General features: G+C 32.8%; 1 protein-coding gene across 2 annotated transcripts; it reads right to left on the bottom strand.

Annotated features, from left to right (window-relative positions):
* Window positions 1–922: 922 nt before the first annotated feature.
* Window positions 923–5,243, bottom strand: LOC108323366 (tetraspanin-18). 2 transcript variants are annotated; one of them, XM_017555798.2, is made up of 7 exons: window positions 4,889–5,243; window positions 4,523–4,622; window positions 4,128–4,208; window positions 3,918–4,022; window positions 2,077–2,280; window positions 1,297–1,345; window positions 923–1,192 (listed from the first exon to the last, which is right to left on the bottom strand). In XM_017555798.2, the coding sequence occupies exons 1-6, from the start codon at window positions 5,086–5,088 to the stop codon at window positions 1,304–1,306; spliced, it is 732 nt and encodes a 243-aa protein (XP_017411287.1). In that variant the 5' UTR covers window positions 5,089–5,243; the 3' UTR covers window positions 923–1,192; window positions 1,297–1,303. The 2 variants fall into 2 exon arrangements, with proteins under 2 accessions (XP_017411287.1, XP_017411286.1); XM_017555797.2 differs by having other exon boundaries at window positions 923–1,345.
* Between the last annotated feature and the right edge of the window lie 12,820 nt (window positions 5,244–18,063).

Below are 18,063 nucleotides of genomic sequence, written 5' to 3' on the forward strand. Positions count from 1 at the left end.
CTAGACAACAAATCATGGTATCTACAGCTTACAAATTGAATCACTGTTCAAGTCCCGTGACAGCACCGTGGACCACGTTCCACGAGACAAGCTTCCAAAATTATTAAGAATAGATCAGTGACTGCAGTTTGGGAGAGTACAATCTCTCATAACTTGTCATTTTTCTATAAAAACAGAAACAGAGGAGAAAGAGTGTTGCGAAACGTACTTTGCAGAGTAGAAGTGTATGCTTTTGTTTATTCTTCCCTTTTCTAAAAATAAAATGAAATCTGCAGTTCTCTCGAGGAACATATTCAACAAGGTTGTCATGGTCTACTAAGCCAAAATACTAACATACGATCTCAGCTAATCCAATAATCAACATCGTCCTGTAGTTGTAAGAAATGGTCACATGGATAATTTCTAATACATCCAACAGAGGAATATAATATTAGCAACACTTCCTTTTATCTGGAAATTAATAAATAAACAAATAAATAAAAACTCCTAGTGTGAAACAGAATAGTACAAATCAAGTGCTAATAATAATGGCACAGCATTTTACCACCGAGAAACATGTAACTACCATTTGTCATGTGGATTCAAACTGTCCTGATTCACTGAAATCTTCACACGGAAAAATTATTCCCATTTTATTAAAATCATCATATGCCTATATAACTAGCATTTTTCATATTCTAAAATTAATTTCTAAAATAAAACTAAGAGAGAAAAATATCGTGTGCGATCAAGCGTAAGTACCATAAGATACTGAAAATTTGCCCTCCGATTTCACTTGATGTTGAGTCATGCTAAGTTCTCAAAGATACTTGCTTTCCACACTGCAATATTTACCAACCAATTTTGCTTTTTGAAATTTTATACAAAATTATGATATTTGTTTTTTGTGAAAAGAAAAACATGAATACCGACACATGAGAGATGTATGTTTCACGTGCACCATATCCAAAGTATATAGCTGTATGCGTGGCCATTGAGCAATGTCAACTAAAGTTCTGTGCTGCAGACTGCACTAGCAGTAGAGCCACGAGGAAGGTGCTTACATTGGGTCCTTTGTGATGTAGCTTTGTTATTAATTTTTCTCTTATGCTACGCTATTTAAGTACAAGACACTCTTAAACTTCAATCGGTAGCTTGTTTGGTTTTACAACACATATACCACCACTATATTTTGCTTACATCATAATTTTTCCTGAAATATGAAAGTAAGTACAACATTAGAACCAAAGATATACATGAATGTACGCAAATGTCGACACATCATTGAATTGATTGATGTCTAGTAGCGGTGATTGCCTGAAATTCATGGTTGGTAGGTGCTCTTATCACCATGGTTCAATCCGTACTGCAAACATGAAATAGTAATTCCTACATTACTAATGTTAAGAGACACTTCAATAACAGTCATGCACCACGGTAATTTGATTACATGAGTAGTAGACACACCTATGTATCAAACTAAATACGAAGGAGAGAAGAAAAGAGACTACATATAAATTCACTAAATGATCGACAAACAAGCATTTTTGAAGACTCAAAAAACAAGTTGGAAAACCATAAATTTATCGATCTTTATCCTAAGAACCACATGCTTAGAATGGAGAAAGCGTTGATGTTGAGCCTATGTAATAAACAGAAATGCCTCTAGTTTCTAAACCCAGACAAAACTAGAAAGGAAAATTTAGTGATCTGTGCAATACATTTACATATCCTTTCTGTTTCAAACAGTATAAATAAAAATAGTTTCATGCACTGACAACAGACTACTACTGAAAACGTAATTTTTTGAAGCAGTTATCTATGACAGATCAGAGTTTAGCATCCAAGCAAAATAGAATAATAAAACTATAAATCTAAAACCAAAATACTATATGATAATATCGAAATTAACAAATGTCACAAATAATATGTACCAATGGAAAAAGATAAACAGAAAAAAAAAATGAAACTTTTAGTTGATAGTTGATGATAAAAGCTTTTTAACAAACTCTTGACAAATCACATTATATTTCCTATCACTGAAAGACTCAATTCCATTAAAGGTTATCAGAGAAATTAAGGTTAAGACCAGCGTACCTTTTCTCTCATCCGTGAGCTCCAAATATCCGAGTGATTTCCTCTATTATCAACTTTGCCAGACCCAGATGGTTGGCCAGATTGAGGATTTAGTAGGGGTTCCCAACTTCTACCCCTAGCATCACACTCATCCTCATAATCAAAATCAGTCCCCCGGGTAGACACGGTGGCTCGCAGAATTAATGCCAGTAGTAGAGCCAATGCCTGAGATTGACAGCAAGAAAAATGAGCAAAAGCACTAGGGAGGGAATGGAATAAAAGAAAATCCAGAAAATACTTTACATTATCCAGCATGGTTGTTATATGGATAGTTAGATTTTTTATTGATACTATTTTCATGAGGATACAAGTAAAATGCTGGAAATTTAAAACCAATGATTATAGAAATCTCAGGTTGTCTTTGTAAGATGTAAAACACAGACATGAAGTATACTAGACACAATTTAGGGTAGAATTTTGTCTAGTTTTCCTGTTTCAACCATAATGAATTAAAAAGATTAGCATATTTATACCAGACTCTGCCTCCGAACACTTTCAGTATTTGTCAACAGAGCATTAAAATCTAAAATAAAAAAGAAGTTACGGTCTCATGCCAAACTAAGGTAGGGACAACAAGAGGTAAAGGATTGTAGGAAGAAGAAAGCATGTTAGAAGATCACTAAGATGCTCATTGGATGCTTTATTCTTTGTTTAATAACCAATTATTTTTGTTTATTACTCCAGCTGTCACATGAGCTTTTTTATATCTCAAAATATTTTTCATTTTAAAAAACTAAGAAAACATAAATTATTGTTCAACAACACCCTCTTATATTAAGTCACCTAAATACTTAAGTAGATTGACAACTACATTTAATAAGGACTTATTTTGTCCAAAAAAGGTTATATATAACACCAATCGGTGGTATTTAGTGCAATGAACAATTTTCTCAAAAAGTGTGTATTAACTTAAAAAACAAATCAGGTTATGAGATAAAGGAAGCAATTAATGTTCTGCTGTAAATGCTAGTATAGTTTAGAAAAAACTCATAAATTTCATCACTGTCTCTCATACTCACCAATACTACCAATGATTCTTTTAATAAAAACCTTATTACCTTATGAATGTTATGAAAATGGGAATTTTCATTACCTTATTTTGGAATCTTCACAATAAATTCATAATGAGTAATTCAAGAATTTCAAAGGACATGTTGGGTTACCACAAAAAAATAACCAACAGAAGTTTAGAATGCTACCAAATAATCAAAGCAATAGTTTGGAGGGTATAATACTAACATATATAGTCAAGTAAAAAAAATTGCAATAATTCAAATTCCAAAACCAAATTCAAGACATAACTTCTGTTTCCTATTATGAACATTTTTTACATATAATTACTGAAACCAAATTAACCAAAGGCTACAGTGACTGCATTCTATAGAATGTAGTGTTCTACAAAGTTAATAACACCTCTGACTCCATCCATGAATCTAGTGAACAGGGTGAAAGATAACCTTAAGACAGAGCTGAATTAATATATATGTCCAATTCCTTACACAATTAAAGTTAATGAACTAAAAATAACAACTTAAGATAGTTGAATAACTGGTTAGATGCTTGAAAAAAAGAAGACTGTCACCTAAATGATACAAGTTATAGACGATTCCAAAAAGTTTAAAAGTGCTAATAAAGAAACATCAACTTCAGATAACATATAATAATGCATTTTGTTGAACATCAACATGAACAAGCTTTAACTCTAAAAAATGGACTAGTAGACTATAATTCATTTACCAATGAGAGGTGAAGAAAAAAAATACCAGATACTAACACCAAAACAGCAACAGTAAAGAAAGTACCTGAACCACGAGAACAGTAATGCCAACCCAAGTACAGATATCTATATTATCTTCGATGAAAGTTCGAAGCTCGTCAAGTCGACCGGTTGGATCAAGTGGAATATCCTGCAAAGACAATAATAATTAACTATAGACCTCAAAAGAGGGACACAAACGCGAACTAGTGTAACTGTGTCCATAAATAACGTAGGGGAAGAAGAAAGTAAGAACCTTCTCCCAATCACTATCAAGTGCAATGAATCCCACCAGAGAAGCTTCCAGCAGAAGAAGCACCGCGATGAGTAAAGTGTACTAGAATTTTCCAAAGGGTCAAGGAGTGAAAAGCAAAAATAACTTTCAACATTTGAAATAAAAAAAGCAGAGTAAAAGCTACTACTTCAAAGCATTCAACACTAAGTTTACTCTACTCCTATAAAGCTCAATAGATTCTAAACCAAAAAGTTTTGAAAAATAGTCCCCAACGGTGGTTTCGTCACCTAGTATGTAATTTCCCGCAACACGAAAAAGCACGACAAAACAATGACCCAAAAATGCGACCGCAATTTAAAAACTTGAGCAGCCAACCTTTATTACGAAAATAAACATTCAAAATTTGAGTGGGATACAAAACACAAGCAGCAACCATTAATCATTTCAGCTGCAATGCAACCCAAGAGAGAAATGCATAACACCAAAATTCCCACTCCCAAGAAAGCGTAGATAAACCTGCGAAAAAGAGTTCAGCATAAGAAACGAACAAAAGCAAATAACCGTTTAAATCTATACCAAAGCATTTCACACACCTGTTGCAATCTCATCATAGTTTAAAAAAAAAGAAAAAACTAATACAGTAGAACAATGACGTATTAAGTATTAATTCCCGACGCGAAAGTAGTTGATAGCATGTACTCTAATAATAGAGTTGAAGCAGCCGAATGAGAAAGGGTTAATTAATTAGCAGAAACAGTGAGAATGAAAAAGATTAGAGGTACCATGGGGCGGGGAGAACGATTGAAGCGAGATTGAGATAGAAATCGAAAGCGTGAGGAAGAGGAGGAGGAGGAAGACGATGCTCCCATTCGTTGAACATCCATATGGAATAGAGCAAAATGGAAATGCCAACGAAGGATTGAAGGAAATTGAGGAATTTGAGAACGAAAGCGAGCGAAACGTGACAGGTATTGAAACGCATCGTATTTATTAGGGCTCCCTTATTATTTTCCTGCGTAAGCTGAATTCAAGATTTTCACTGAATTTGTTTATCGGCAACTCCGACGACCACACCACATTCGCTGATCTCCTTCTCCTCCACACTTTGCCTTCCACTATTTCCTATTCTTTATTTCAATTTTTCAATTTTGTATATATATAATATGAACTAATTTATATATAATAAACAGAATTTTATTTATTTATTTTTCGATCAACAAGTACGAACCGAATTACAATCCCATGCCCCTCTGGAGACATTTTTACTCTCAAATTTGTACAAGTTTCCTAAGAACAAGTTTATACATTTAAAATCTAGTAAATTTAACTATTTTAAATTTATTTTTTATTAAAAATATGTTTTCATAAATATTAAAATAAAATCCTATATAATTTAAATGGTATGATGGTTACTTCTCTTTGTTTAATTCTAATTCATAAATTAATTTATTTCTTTTCTTTTCAATATATTTTAGGGATTGTTTTGAATTAGGGAAAAGATGGTAAAAAATGAAAAAATTACTAATATTATTATTATTGAAAGTATTAATATTAATATAACTTGTTAGATGTATAAAATTATTATTATTATTATTATTATTATTATTTTCTTTTGCACGTTGTTTTATGGTCGTCAAAAGAAAACTAAAAAGTCACATGTGAAAAATAAAATGTAGTACAGTGTAGAATCCATTTTGCATGATCAGGAGTGGATTCTTCATTGAGAAAAAGAAGCTCTCTTCAACTTTCAATTTGGATTATTTTACAACCCAAGAAAATAATGTCTTACTGGCATGCTCACCAAGTGAATTCATAATAAAATTAAATAAGAGTAAAAATGTCAAACCAAGTTCAACAATTGACAATCTTTTCTCTTCTTCATTGCAGGGAAACCCTTTAGTCACGATGAATCAGAGAAAATCATATAAAAAATAAAAATTAATTTATAAATTGGTGACATGTAAACAAAAACAATAATCATATCATCTTGATAATAACAAATTCAAATGATAAAAATAGAAAAATATTTTGAAAATATAATAGAAAAAGTTATATAAATCTATAAAAGAAATAAAAGTTAATTAAATAATTGAGAAAAGGGGTCCATCTATTCTTAGAGAAGTGTAATGAGACATGTTGGGTAGTTTATTAGATGAAAGTGTGATCCAAGTGAGAAATAAAAGTACATTTGTTTTTACATGAGAAGAAAAGTTTTGAATGTGTACCCAAACAAAAGAGTGGCAATGATTTATTAGGTAGGAGTTTTGAATTTCATAGGAGGCGTGCATTTACGGCAAAGCATGATTCCTTCATTAATAAGGAACACAGATTTGGGAAATTGAATTGGTACGAAAAGCAATTGGAATTAAGGAAGTGAACAAAGTTATTAGTGTAGGAACATGTTAAAGCGGATATGTTAAATATTTCTTAAATCTTGGTCTGTTGACTAACTTCAAAAATTCAGTATTGGTATAGATTGCATGCATGACTCAAAAGCAAGTTTTACATGCATCAACAAAGAGTGTACTTACTTTTATAAAATTAGGTTATGCTTTTTTCATCTCGGACTTTATACTTGTATGTTTTATGTTTGGGCTAAGAAAAAGTTATTTATTTTTAAGTGACTTTTATATGAATATTAAAAATAAGTACTTCTAAAAAAATTAAAATCTAAATTTGAGATATTTGAAAATAAATCTCTTATATGCTTTTTTTTTAAAAGTGGAAAGAAAAGTTATTTCTAAAAAAAATATATATTTTCTAAACGAGATTACCTAAATATATAAATATTTATATAATCAATTACATTTTAGTCCATAAATTATATATAATGTGATTTTGATTTTAGTTTGTGAGAATCAAGAAATTATATAACATCACAATTTTTTTTAAATTGCCGACAGAAATAAGTCTATGGTAAATATGTATTGTCGGTAAATTTTTAAATTATTAACAAACATATTCGTTGGTAATACATATTTTATTTATTGACAAAATCTTTCGTTAGTAAATCTATTGATAATATATATTAAATTTATCAATGAAAAATTTTGTCGATAAATTTATTAGTAATAAAAGTTAAATTTATTGACAGAAAAAAATTTCGGTAATTTAAATTTATCGATGAAAAAGTTCGTCGATAAATCTATCGGTAAAAAAATGACAAATTTCTCATCCACTCTTTCTCTCTTTTTGTGAACTACACGTTACTTTTTTTTCTCTCTCTTTCTTTCCAAGCCTATTTCTTATCTTGTTTCACATCTCAAACATCACTTTTTTTCTATTTCTAAAACCCCCTTTCATCTTGTTTTCTCTCCCATGAGGACAACCCATCATTTCTATCATTTTGTTCATCTAAGCTTAGATTACCACAGCTACAAGCCCCTTTTATGTGCCTCCATCTTCGTTGAGCCAAGTTGTCATCTATGTTTCCATCTATGTCGTCAAGCTTGGGGTCTTTGACTTCACCTTCTTCTTCTCTAACACATGCAAGGGAGAGATCATGGTTTTGTTCTTCCTCTTTCATGCAAGGGCACATCCAAGCCAGGTGCACTACCGTTGTGCCACGCACTCCCACCATCGTGCATCGTCATTGGACAATGATGGATTTGAAGCCAACCAAATTCTTTTTTTCTTTTTTCTTTTTTTTTCTCTTTTCTTTGTTTTCTCTCTTTTTTATTTGTATTTGTGGTGAAGTAATTTGCTAAGTTAGCTATAATTTTGTGTAGGTTATGAAATTGTGTGAATTTGTATGAAATTGTTGTAATGATAATTGGGTGATAATAAAATTGTGTAACAAACCAAAGTAGGATAATGAATAAAATCAGAACGTGAAATTTTTAATGCATGTACATATTAGTACTCTATTATCTATTGGGTTGTACTCTCTTTTTCTGTGTAGATTAATACGGTGGAAAGATTCATTCAAAAGTTTTGCATTGGATTAGAAGAGCGTTCAAAGATAGGAAGACATTATGAGAATGTTTCCTGATGCCTTATGCATAACGTTTTCGTACAAGCAGCATAGTTACATTTGCAAGAAGCAACATAGCATCTGACTTCGTATCCTAAAGGCTACACACCTACGCAAAAGTCAATGCTTTGAGTAACATGTTTTTTTGGAAGAAGTCTAATAAAGAGGACTACATGAAGAGAAGAGAACAAGAATTGAAAATCAAGATTTATTACTTTCTTACATGTTATTCTTTTTCTCACTTAAGCTCACGTCATTTAGACCTCTTCTTTGAATAAGAAAAGTCTATTTACAAGTTTTCATATATTCTTTTTATTGAATTTATATCCTCTCAAAGAGAGTAATCATATGTTTTTATATTTCAAAAACACTTTGTTGTTTTGGATATTCAAAAGTAATTCAAACACTTATTAGTTTAACTCAGTTGAGTTAAACAATCTAATCAGTTGGACTAGTGTTATACCAGGAGTAGTGAAACTTATTTAACCAGTTGGCTTAGTTTGTAAACCATAAATGGTCAAACTTGCTTGTAATCTTTGAAAGATTAGTGAAACTCTTTAAGAGTACTTAAGGGAGTGAACCAATATAAAAACAAGTGTTCTTTCTATTTTAGTTCTGAAAGCTTTCTAAACACTCTTGAAAACCTTTAAGTGTTCAAAACACTTTGCAGACAATCTAACCCTTGCAAAAGCGTCTAACGCTCATTTGCAAAAAAGTTTTTAAACTCTATTCAAACACCCCTCCCACCTTTCTAGAGTTTACATATGTTTCAAGTGCATGCATTGAGCAGAAGTATAGAGAATAGATTATCTTAACTCTACTAACATCACAGAGTCGTATAGAGAATGAAGTCAAGAGTGAGAGTTGAAGGAGGTTCCTATAACGTAATTTGTGTGAAAAAGCACATTTCTAGCTAGGTTATAGTGAACTAATCCTGTCATGAAAGATGTTAAACCAAGCAGAACTAGGTTGGTCATGAGGAATTTTTGGCCAAGTGGAGCCTTAAAGTTGCTAAAATCCACTATGATGTTACATGATAGGTGCATAACCTCATGAGTTTCAACTTAATGCTTGAGTATTCCGAAATATATCAGTACCTTCTTGATTGGTAACATTATAAGTGTTTGAGTATATAACTTGTTAAAATTTCACTAGCTTATCCAATAGTTTGTTATGTTGTGTTTTTCCTCCTATGATGATCATATGTTATACGTGAACAAAGGATGATGTAGGTCAGAGAAGTGTGCAGAGTGAGATTGTTGATAGCTTGTTTAAAATGTAGTTGTCACTTAAGTGTATGACTTTTGTATTGTATATATCTTTCTAGTTTATCGAGTTTTTTTATATATTTTCAAAGTTTGAAATTTTGATTTCTCATTTAGAACTATAAATATTATAACATCCTTTCTAAAATATATAATTAACACAAATTACATAATTTAAAATAAAAATTCATTCATATTTTATTGAAAATTTCAGTAAACAAAAAGAAATGTTTTCCAAACAAACTTTATTGAAAAGTAAAAACATAGGACTAAAAGATTATTTTAGATGTCACACAATATTGATCACTCTCCCTAGTGTCGTGCATCTTCCTTAACACTTTTACTATCATTTCAGGTGGAAACCACAACCACAAGCAAGTGGTGAACTAACATACAAACATCAAAACATAATAACTAGAATACACATCAATAATACTATAACAACTCACCCAAATCGTACATAGCCATTTGTCTCACATCACCATACAATTACACTAATTGTTTTATGTAAGGTCTCGAAAATTTAAACCACTGCCACCTGTCAAATCACGTAATTATTACTCACAAATCCTGTCCAGAAATTTTATTAAGAAACGCACCCACACCTCTCGTTCTTGACGCCATTTAATGCACCCTCGTCACACGTGCAGTGCCATTAAAACGCACTCACACTCATTCTGCATGCAACTGCCAAGTGTCACTTTGGAACATTCGAAAACGTTAGTGGAATCCAAGTGGCACCAGGCGAATGGACGTTCGTCCTACGTGGGAAGAGAAATCACTTTTCTGGAAAACACTCTCCCACTTCTCTGCATGTTTCATCTTCTTCCCCAAATTTCTGATTTCCAAATTCTCTACCTTCTCTCTAGAACTTCCACCTTCTCTCTACCATAACTTACCTTCTTCTTCTCCAATCAAATTTCAGAGACCGTAGAAGCAATCCAGACGTCATAAACTTTCCATCAAACCAAACAAGTTCAAGTTTTGAGTTCTGGTACGTTCGTCCCTTAGCTGTTCATTATTAGGGATCATGCAAAAACCAAATATGGTTACATGCATTCTCTGTATCTGAATCAAGTTTTGATTCTGGACTTTTGTTTTAGTTCCAAGAGTTGAGTGGTCTGAGGATAGAAGTGATAGTTGGGCGAATACGGATTTTCACGTTAGGACGTTCGTTCACTACTGATCCAGGTAAGGGAAGCTTATTAAGTTTAATTCATGTGTATGTGTTGTGCCGTATGAATTGTATGAAATTATGAAGTATGAAATGTGTATTTTTGATCCTTGATGTATGATCTGGATGATGGGATGATATATGAAATTTATGAGATGTGCTATGATATGAGTAGTTAAATGTATGAAGGTTTATACTGTTTAAATGAGTTACTGTAATTGAGACTGGAAATATGAAATACTATGAAAATGAACGTTCGTTATCGAACGGTCTTTGACCGTTCGGTATTTTGTACTTTACTTGAAAACAGAATTCTTTCATTTGGAAAGAATACTGTGTTAGGACGAACGCCCTCTTCTATTAGTCTTACGTTTGAGCGTTCGGCCAAACGGAGATACTCTGAGTATTAAGCGAGAAAGTGAGAAGCTTAGATAAATACCATCTTATATACTTAGTCATTCCTAAATAACTCCCTTCACTATGAATGTCTTATACAATTTCCCTTTCTATTAATATTTTGCCTCAGCGATGGGTCTCGACCCAGAGCGTACGTCCTAAGTAGCGCTCGGTCTTATACCGAACGCTCGTACTAAAAGTGTAAATGATAAGTAGCGCTCGGTTCTATACATTCGTCCTGAATTGAAATAGTGTTAGTCCATAAAGTTAATTAGCGTTCGTCCAAACAGTAAATTTATATCCGCTACCGCGCTCGGTCATTGACTGGCGGTTAATACCTTTTATAAATTCGTATCCGTTGTAATATCTAAAATTCTTATGATGTCTTTATTCATTTGGATTCAATCTAATGTCCTTGAAATTAAATTATTCTAAGTATCAGTTGAATCACTCTAGAGTCAGTCCATTTAGTTGATTCAAGTGGTCACAACGTTCGTCCTCGGAAAGACGTTCGTTTTCCTTCTGTCAGAAACGAGTGTCTTTCGGTATCATATTAACGTTCGTCCTCATTATGAAGGGGGCTGAACGCTCGTCTTTTTATGAAAGTGGAACTAAGAATGAAAATGTGATTTAGAGGGAATTATATAATGTGCGAACCGTATATGAAATGAAACTGTGATTTTGGGATTTGAACGAGCGTTCCAAGGAGGAACGTCTCTATGATTTGAATATGAGAAGTTGTGTAGTATGACCATGGTAAATTTACTGATGGCAGTTCATCCTGATATTCCGTGAGTGCTCGTCCTCAAGTAGAGGGGGTAGGTCATGTGTGGGAATGGCAGGAGGTCCTAGTCCTACTGAGTACTTTGGACTGATAGGGCTAACCTCGGGTGGCAGCTGTTGAATGTGTACAGTTATCACATCACCCGGGTGCACGAACGCCTGTAGGTACATGGATTAATACAGTCCGGACGGTCTGTCATATGAGAGTTTGAACTGATTTTTATGTGTTGGGATATTTTATGAATGTTAAAATGATATGTGTATGAATTACTTGTGAATTAAATTCAATAAGCTTACCCTGTGTTATTTCCTTGTGTTGTCGTTCGTCCATGAACGTTCGTCTTGTCTATGCAATGATCATTCGTGTGGATGTGAGTAGACGGAGAGGCGTTACTTGAAGAAACACTGGAAGAAGAAAATTTGGAGGACGCCAATCTGGTCGACGTAGAGGTTAAAGCCGAGCCCTAGAGCGCTCGTTCGTTGTAGTTTTTATTTTCTGTTAGCTTTTGGGCGTTCGGTTAAAGTTTGTAAAACTGTTCGTCTTTAAACTTTGAAATACTGTTGTATGGTATTTTATCCCTGTATGTAATTACGTTCAGTTTTGGAATTTTGTGTTTAGTGTAAAACTGCATGTTTAACTGTTAATTGTAATTAATTCTAATTTATGGTAATTACTATATTTTGGGATGTTACATTTTACACATCCGCACAAAAAATGTCATTACTGCAAATAATACAACCATCAATGAACTCAGCATCAGGAAACTGAGTTGTAATTCTCGCATGTAGCTCACCAATATAGGTTTCACTCTCCATTACTCTGCTCGAGAGCTTCCTCAGTGAAGTACACAAGTATCACTTCTCATCACCCTCAATAGTCTCGGCGAAGTTTACCTCTAGTATAAATACATAGAATTACCCTTCACCACCTTTCGTTGAGTAATCACACATGAACATACATTTACATTTCCAAACAAACCCATATTAACACGTCATCATAATCATACTAAATAACGTTTAGTCCATAAAACAATATATTAGATACAAACAAGAAGGTAAGAAAAGTAAACAAAAAAAATGTAAACTTCCCTTATTCTTCACTTCTTCCTTTTTTTTCCCTTCAAAACTTGGTTTTTAAAACTTTTTCCATTCTTTCTTGACTTACAATTGTTTCTATTAAAATTCCCCCTCTTGCTTTCTCCTAATATCTCTAAGAAAAATATAATATTTTATTATCACTTATTATTATTTAATAATAATATATATAACAATATTACAATATCTAAAAATATCAATTAATATTTAACCATATCTTTGAATAAATCATTTAAATTATAACTAATCATCATTACTTAAAATATTTAACTATATTTATATATTTTTCTAATTATTAAGATTTCTAGGGTTAGATTTCATTAAAAACGCACCCAAAAAAAAACCCTCTGAATGGACGCTAAGTGTCAAGCGACGAGGATTCAGAAATCAGATAGTGGAAGGCAGGTGTCGGCAGATGAGTGGACGCTCGTTTTGACGTGGAAAACAAAACTGATTTTTAGAAATTCATGTCACACTTTCTACATGCACCCTTCTTCCCCAAACTCTGAAATTCTCATTTTCTCCTACTTCTCACTAAAAGCTCTCCCTTCTCTCTACCAAATCTCACCCTTTCTCTTCTCCGATCATCATTCAGGCACCGTAGAAGTACTTCCAGCGTCAAGAGCTTCAGTTTGAACCGATCGGTTTCGAGTTATGAACTGGTAAGTTCTTCTTCTCCTTTAGTCGTTCGTTCCCTAGCACATGCAAACCAACTTCTGGTTGCATGAGTTCATAGTCTCATTCTGAACCATTTTGGTCTATTGTTTGGTTTAGTTTGAAGAATTGTTGAGCGTGAGAGTAGAAGGATTTGTAGTCAGACGAACCGTACTTCTGTCTCTAGGACGTTCGTTCACGCTCAGAGGTAAGGGAAGCTTATCTAATTTAATTGCATGTTCGTTTGTACGTTCGTTGATAATGAATGCATGTTGCTGAGTAGTTGAATGTATATAAAGTATGAGTGTTGATATGCTTGTTTATATGGAATATGATTATTTACTATGATATGGATTGTATGAAGCATGAAAATTTATTATGATATGAATTTATAAAGTTATGAAATTATGTATTGAGAAATGAGTTGAAGATAAATGAGTCCTGGATAGGAAATTTCCCTATAATAATGTACGTTCGTCATTGAACGGTCATTGACCGTTCGGTAATACTAGTAACCTTGGTTAAAATTGGATTCTTTCATTTGGAAAGAACCCTAGTTGAGGACGAGCGTCTTCGTGTGGTAATACTATGCTTGAGCGTTTGGCCAAGCGTAGTTGTATATGAGTATTCTATGATAAACTTAAATTTTGTAAATATATGTAATTGTATATTTTAGTTATTCTTAAACAATATTCCAATAGTATCTTATTATATTTATCAAGCTTTCTATTATAAGTTTAGTAGTGCTCGGTCTCACACCAAGCGCTCGTAATGAGTAGTGCTCGGTCTTATACCAAGCGCTCGTACTCGTTTCTTATATGATCTATCTTGATGAAAATAGTGTTCGTCCAACTTCAATAGAATTTTTCCTCTACCGTGTTCGGTCATTGACTTACATTAGGTTTCTTTATGTGAATTCTTCTAAGTATGGTTCTTTAAATGTCTTGACGTGTCTACATTCATTGGTTCCGGCCTAGAGTCTTAGTACTTGACATGTTCTTTGAGGTGTTTGGTTTGAGCTCATGAGAGTCAGTTCATTCAACTGACTCATTTTGTAAGTAACGTTCGTTCTAGTCGTTCTTGTGACATATAGTTGTACTCGGTTTCTTTCTCAACCTGACAGTAACCCTCTCGGTCTTATTCTATACTGGAACGGGAGACTTCTCTGTCTCGTTCCAAGTGTTGTCCTCGTTTTGAGTGAGGATTGAACGTTCGGTATCGGGTGTCCTTAATAATCCTTGAACTAAGATGGAATTTAACTGATTGGTAATGAAAGATGAATTTGAGAAGATTGATACTGAAAGATGAAGAAAATATGAGATGAATGGAATGTTGTGGATTTGAACGAGCGTTCCAGGGCAGAACGACTCATGGATGATTATTGAATTGGTAAAGTATGACTGTGGGCATGCTAAGTTGGCGGTTCATCCTGATGTTCCGTGAGTACTCGTCCTCACGTAGAGGATGGTAGGTCTTGTTTGGAAACGGCAGGAGGTCCTAGTCCTTAGGGGTACTTTGGACAGATAGGACTAACCTCGGGTGGCAGCTGTTGAGGGCATCCCAGTTACTACATCACCTGGGTGCACAAACTCCTATAGCTGCACAGATTTCATACAGTCCGGACAGTCAGTCTAGTATTAGGTTTTGTATGAAACGTATGATGAATTATATTATTTGGTTAATTGTATGAAATGTATGTTTATACCTGAATTAAATTACATAAGTTTACCCTGTGTTTCCTGTCTTGTCATGTTTTGTACGTTCGTCTTTGTCATTGCAATGAGCATCCATGTGGATGTGAGCAGAAGGAGACGAGTTGTTGGAAGAGGCGCTGGAAGAAGAGAACCTGGTCGAGGTAGAAGTTAAGACCGAACAGTAGAACGTTCGATCAGTAGTTTATTAAGATAGTAAGGTGGTCGTTCGATCACCTTCCCCTTTTGTTTTGTATGATCGTTCGGTATAGTATTTTGTAAACCGTTTGGTCAAATTTATACCACTGTACAGTTTAAATTTGTAACTCTTTCTGTAAGGCCGTTCGGTTAGATTTGTACCACTTCTTAGTGTAAGATTGATCTGAATTATTATTAGATGTAATTATTCTATTATATAGTTTATACTGTATTTTTGAATGTTATATCTAGGATGTTACAGATATAATTTATATATTTTTGATATTTGATTTCTTGTGAAAGATTGTAAATAGAGTTTATATATTTATAAATTTTTATTAATACTTTAATTAATAAGGTAATAATATTTAATTGGAATGTTACCTTTCATATTTATGTCCTCTATGAAAATAAATTACACTCTTAAAATCTTCTATTTTATATGGATTCTCAAATTTAGTTGTTAATCGATAGAAAATAATTAATAAGGTAATAAGATATAAATTAATTAGTAAGGTGAAACTTTAATTTATTTTCATTATTTATTCTAATTTAGTAATATATTTAGTTGATGTATAATTCTCAATAATAAAATTTAAAATTTTAATACTTTAATTAATAAGGTAATAAAGAATAAAATTTTTAAATGAATAAGAATAAGGAGAGGGGTTGACATTTTATATTTATGAATGTTTGATAACTTTGTACAATATCGTATAAAGATTTACATGATCTAAAATAAAAATTATAAAATGAAATTGAATTTAAAAAATAAGAAACCGTTAATATTACTTGAGTGTGGAATGGCTTCAAAAAGCTTTTTTCTTCTCTATTTACATGATGCATGTTTTATGAATTTGGTATTTGGTTTCAGTGTTAGTTTATAGTTGGTTTTTGTTTAGCTTTGTTTTCTTCTTTTTGTGACAAACCCCGAAAATCAAGAAGGTGATATGAGGAGTTTCAGGATTTTGACGTTGCTACTCGTTCTTTAGAAAAATAAGTTGTTGAATTGCAGACAGAGTTATTGAGAATATAATTACTGTTTTTTTATATTCATGGTTTCATGCATTAGTAGGCCTAACTTTCATGTGATTGTTATCATTTCTCACTATTTTTTATTGTTATTTGGTCCAGAATATAAATTTTACGTCAGTTGAAATATCACTCACATTTATATTTTTATGGGCTTTGTCATCTTCTTTCTTTTTGGTTTCAGAAACCTGCTGCCAAGAATGGCTCTGTAACTGCCTCTGCAAAGAAAGGCAATCCAGCTGCAGCTGCAAGCTCTTCTGATTTATCTGAGGAATCCTCTGACGAGGATGATGTGAGTAACACGTTTCATCATGTCTCAACTGGAGAAAACCAACTCAGTATTTGGGATTTTTGTTTGTTGAAATATTTACGGTTCCTCTTTTTTCCATATTGTTTTAAGGTTCCAAAAACTAAGGCGGTCCCTGCTGCAGCAAAGAATATAACTTCTTCTAGCAAGAAAACTCAGCCAAGTGGAAGTTCTGATTCTGATTCTGATAGTAGCTCTGATGAGGATGATGTAAGTTTTATACTCAGTGGGACATCACCAAATTGTTGTATATTTTATCTGGAATTAAAATAAGAAATTATATCAAGCAGATTGTTCAGTGTGTTTCTGTTTGGACAATCTTTATTTCGCCAATATATGTGGGAACATTGTGCAATAATTTTCTATTTTTTGTCTCGTGGTTTACTTGCTTGATAATATTAGAAAAAGAAAATATCTGCAACTACAAAGCTGCCTGCTTCATCAGACGATGATTCAAGTGAAGACTCTGGTGAAGACGATGTAAGTTGTGGGTGATTGGATGCAATTGATAACTGAGCTTATTTTACTCTTATAAATTTGTTATTGGGCGTTATGTTCTGTTCTTATAATTGTTAATATACAGGATGTCAAGCCCTCTGCAACTGCTGTGTCAAAGCCTGCTGTGTCAAAGAAGAAAGTTGATAGTTTTGATTCTAATGATAGCAGCTCTGATGAAGACAATGTAAATTTACTAATTTTATTTATCTTTTAATAGTGCTTTTTGGTTCATGTTCTGGAAGTCAAATGATTAGTTGTTTGTGATTGTTTTTATCAAGTAAATCAGATATTGAACTTAAACAAACCCAATGTCTCTGTGTTTCCAGAAGAAGGCTGCCAAAAAGGTTTCCAATGCCAAGTCAGTGCCTGTGTCTAAGCAGCCTGTTAAGACCTCAAGTACTAGTGATTCAGATGAAGAGGTATTTTATTTAAATCTTCTCCGTTGGTTTTGGTTTTATAGTTTTTAATTAAATTCATCTTTTCTGATATTTTGGTGATATTTTATTTAACTAAATTCTTATTGCAAGTATTTAGAGCATTATCTTCAACATCTTGGGCTGTGTTCCGAAAATAAATAAAATGAACAAGGACAAAATTTGCATGGCAAAAAGTAGTGGATGGAAGTTGCTTGGGACCTTGTGGCTTCTGATCATAATGAAGTTTGTTCCATTTAGGAATTGATGAAAGGAACCTTGTGATTTTATAGCTGTAGTGATTCAAGTTCGTAAGCTACTATCGGTTAATTCCTGTAATTAGACGTTTCTCCTATCTTTTCTATCTTTAATAAAAACAACTTTATTATCTGATTCATTCCCGTATTATTTATATTTTATCAATATATTTTTCCTTTAATTATTTAATATCATCAACTCGTCATATTTTCATTATATA

Source organism: Vigna angularis, chromosome 3, assembly GCF_016808095.1.
Source record: "Vigna angularis cultivar LongXiaoDou No.4 chromosome 3, ASM1680809v1, whole genome shotgun sequence".
NCBI classification, from domain to species: domain Eukaryota; kingdom Viridiplantae; phylum Streptophyta; class Magnoliopsida; order Fabales; family Fabaceae; genus Vigna; species Vigna angularis.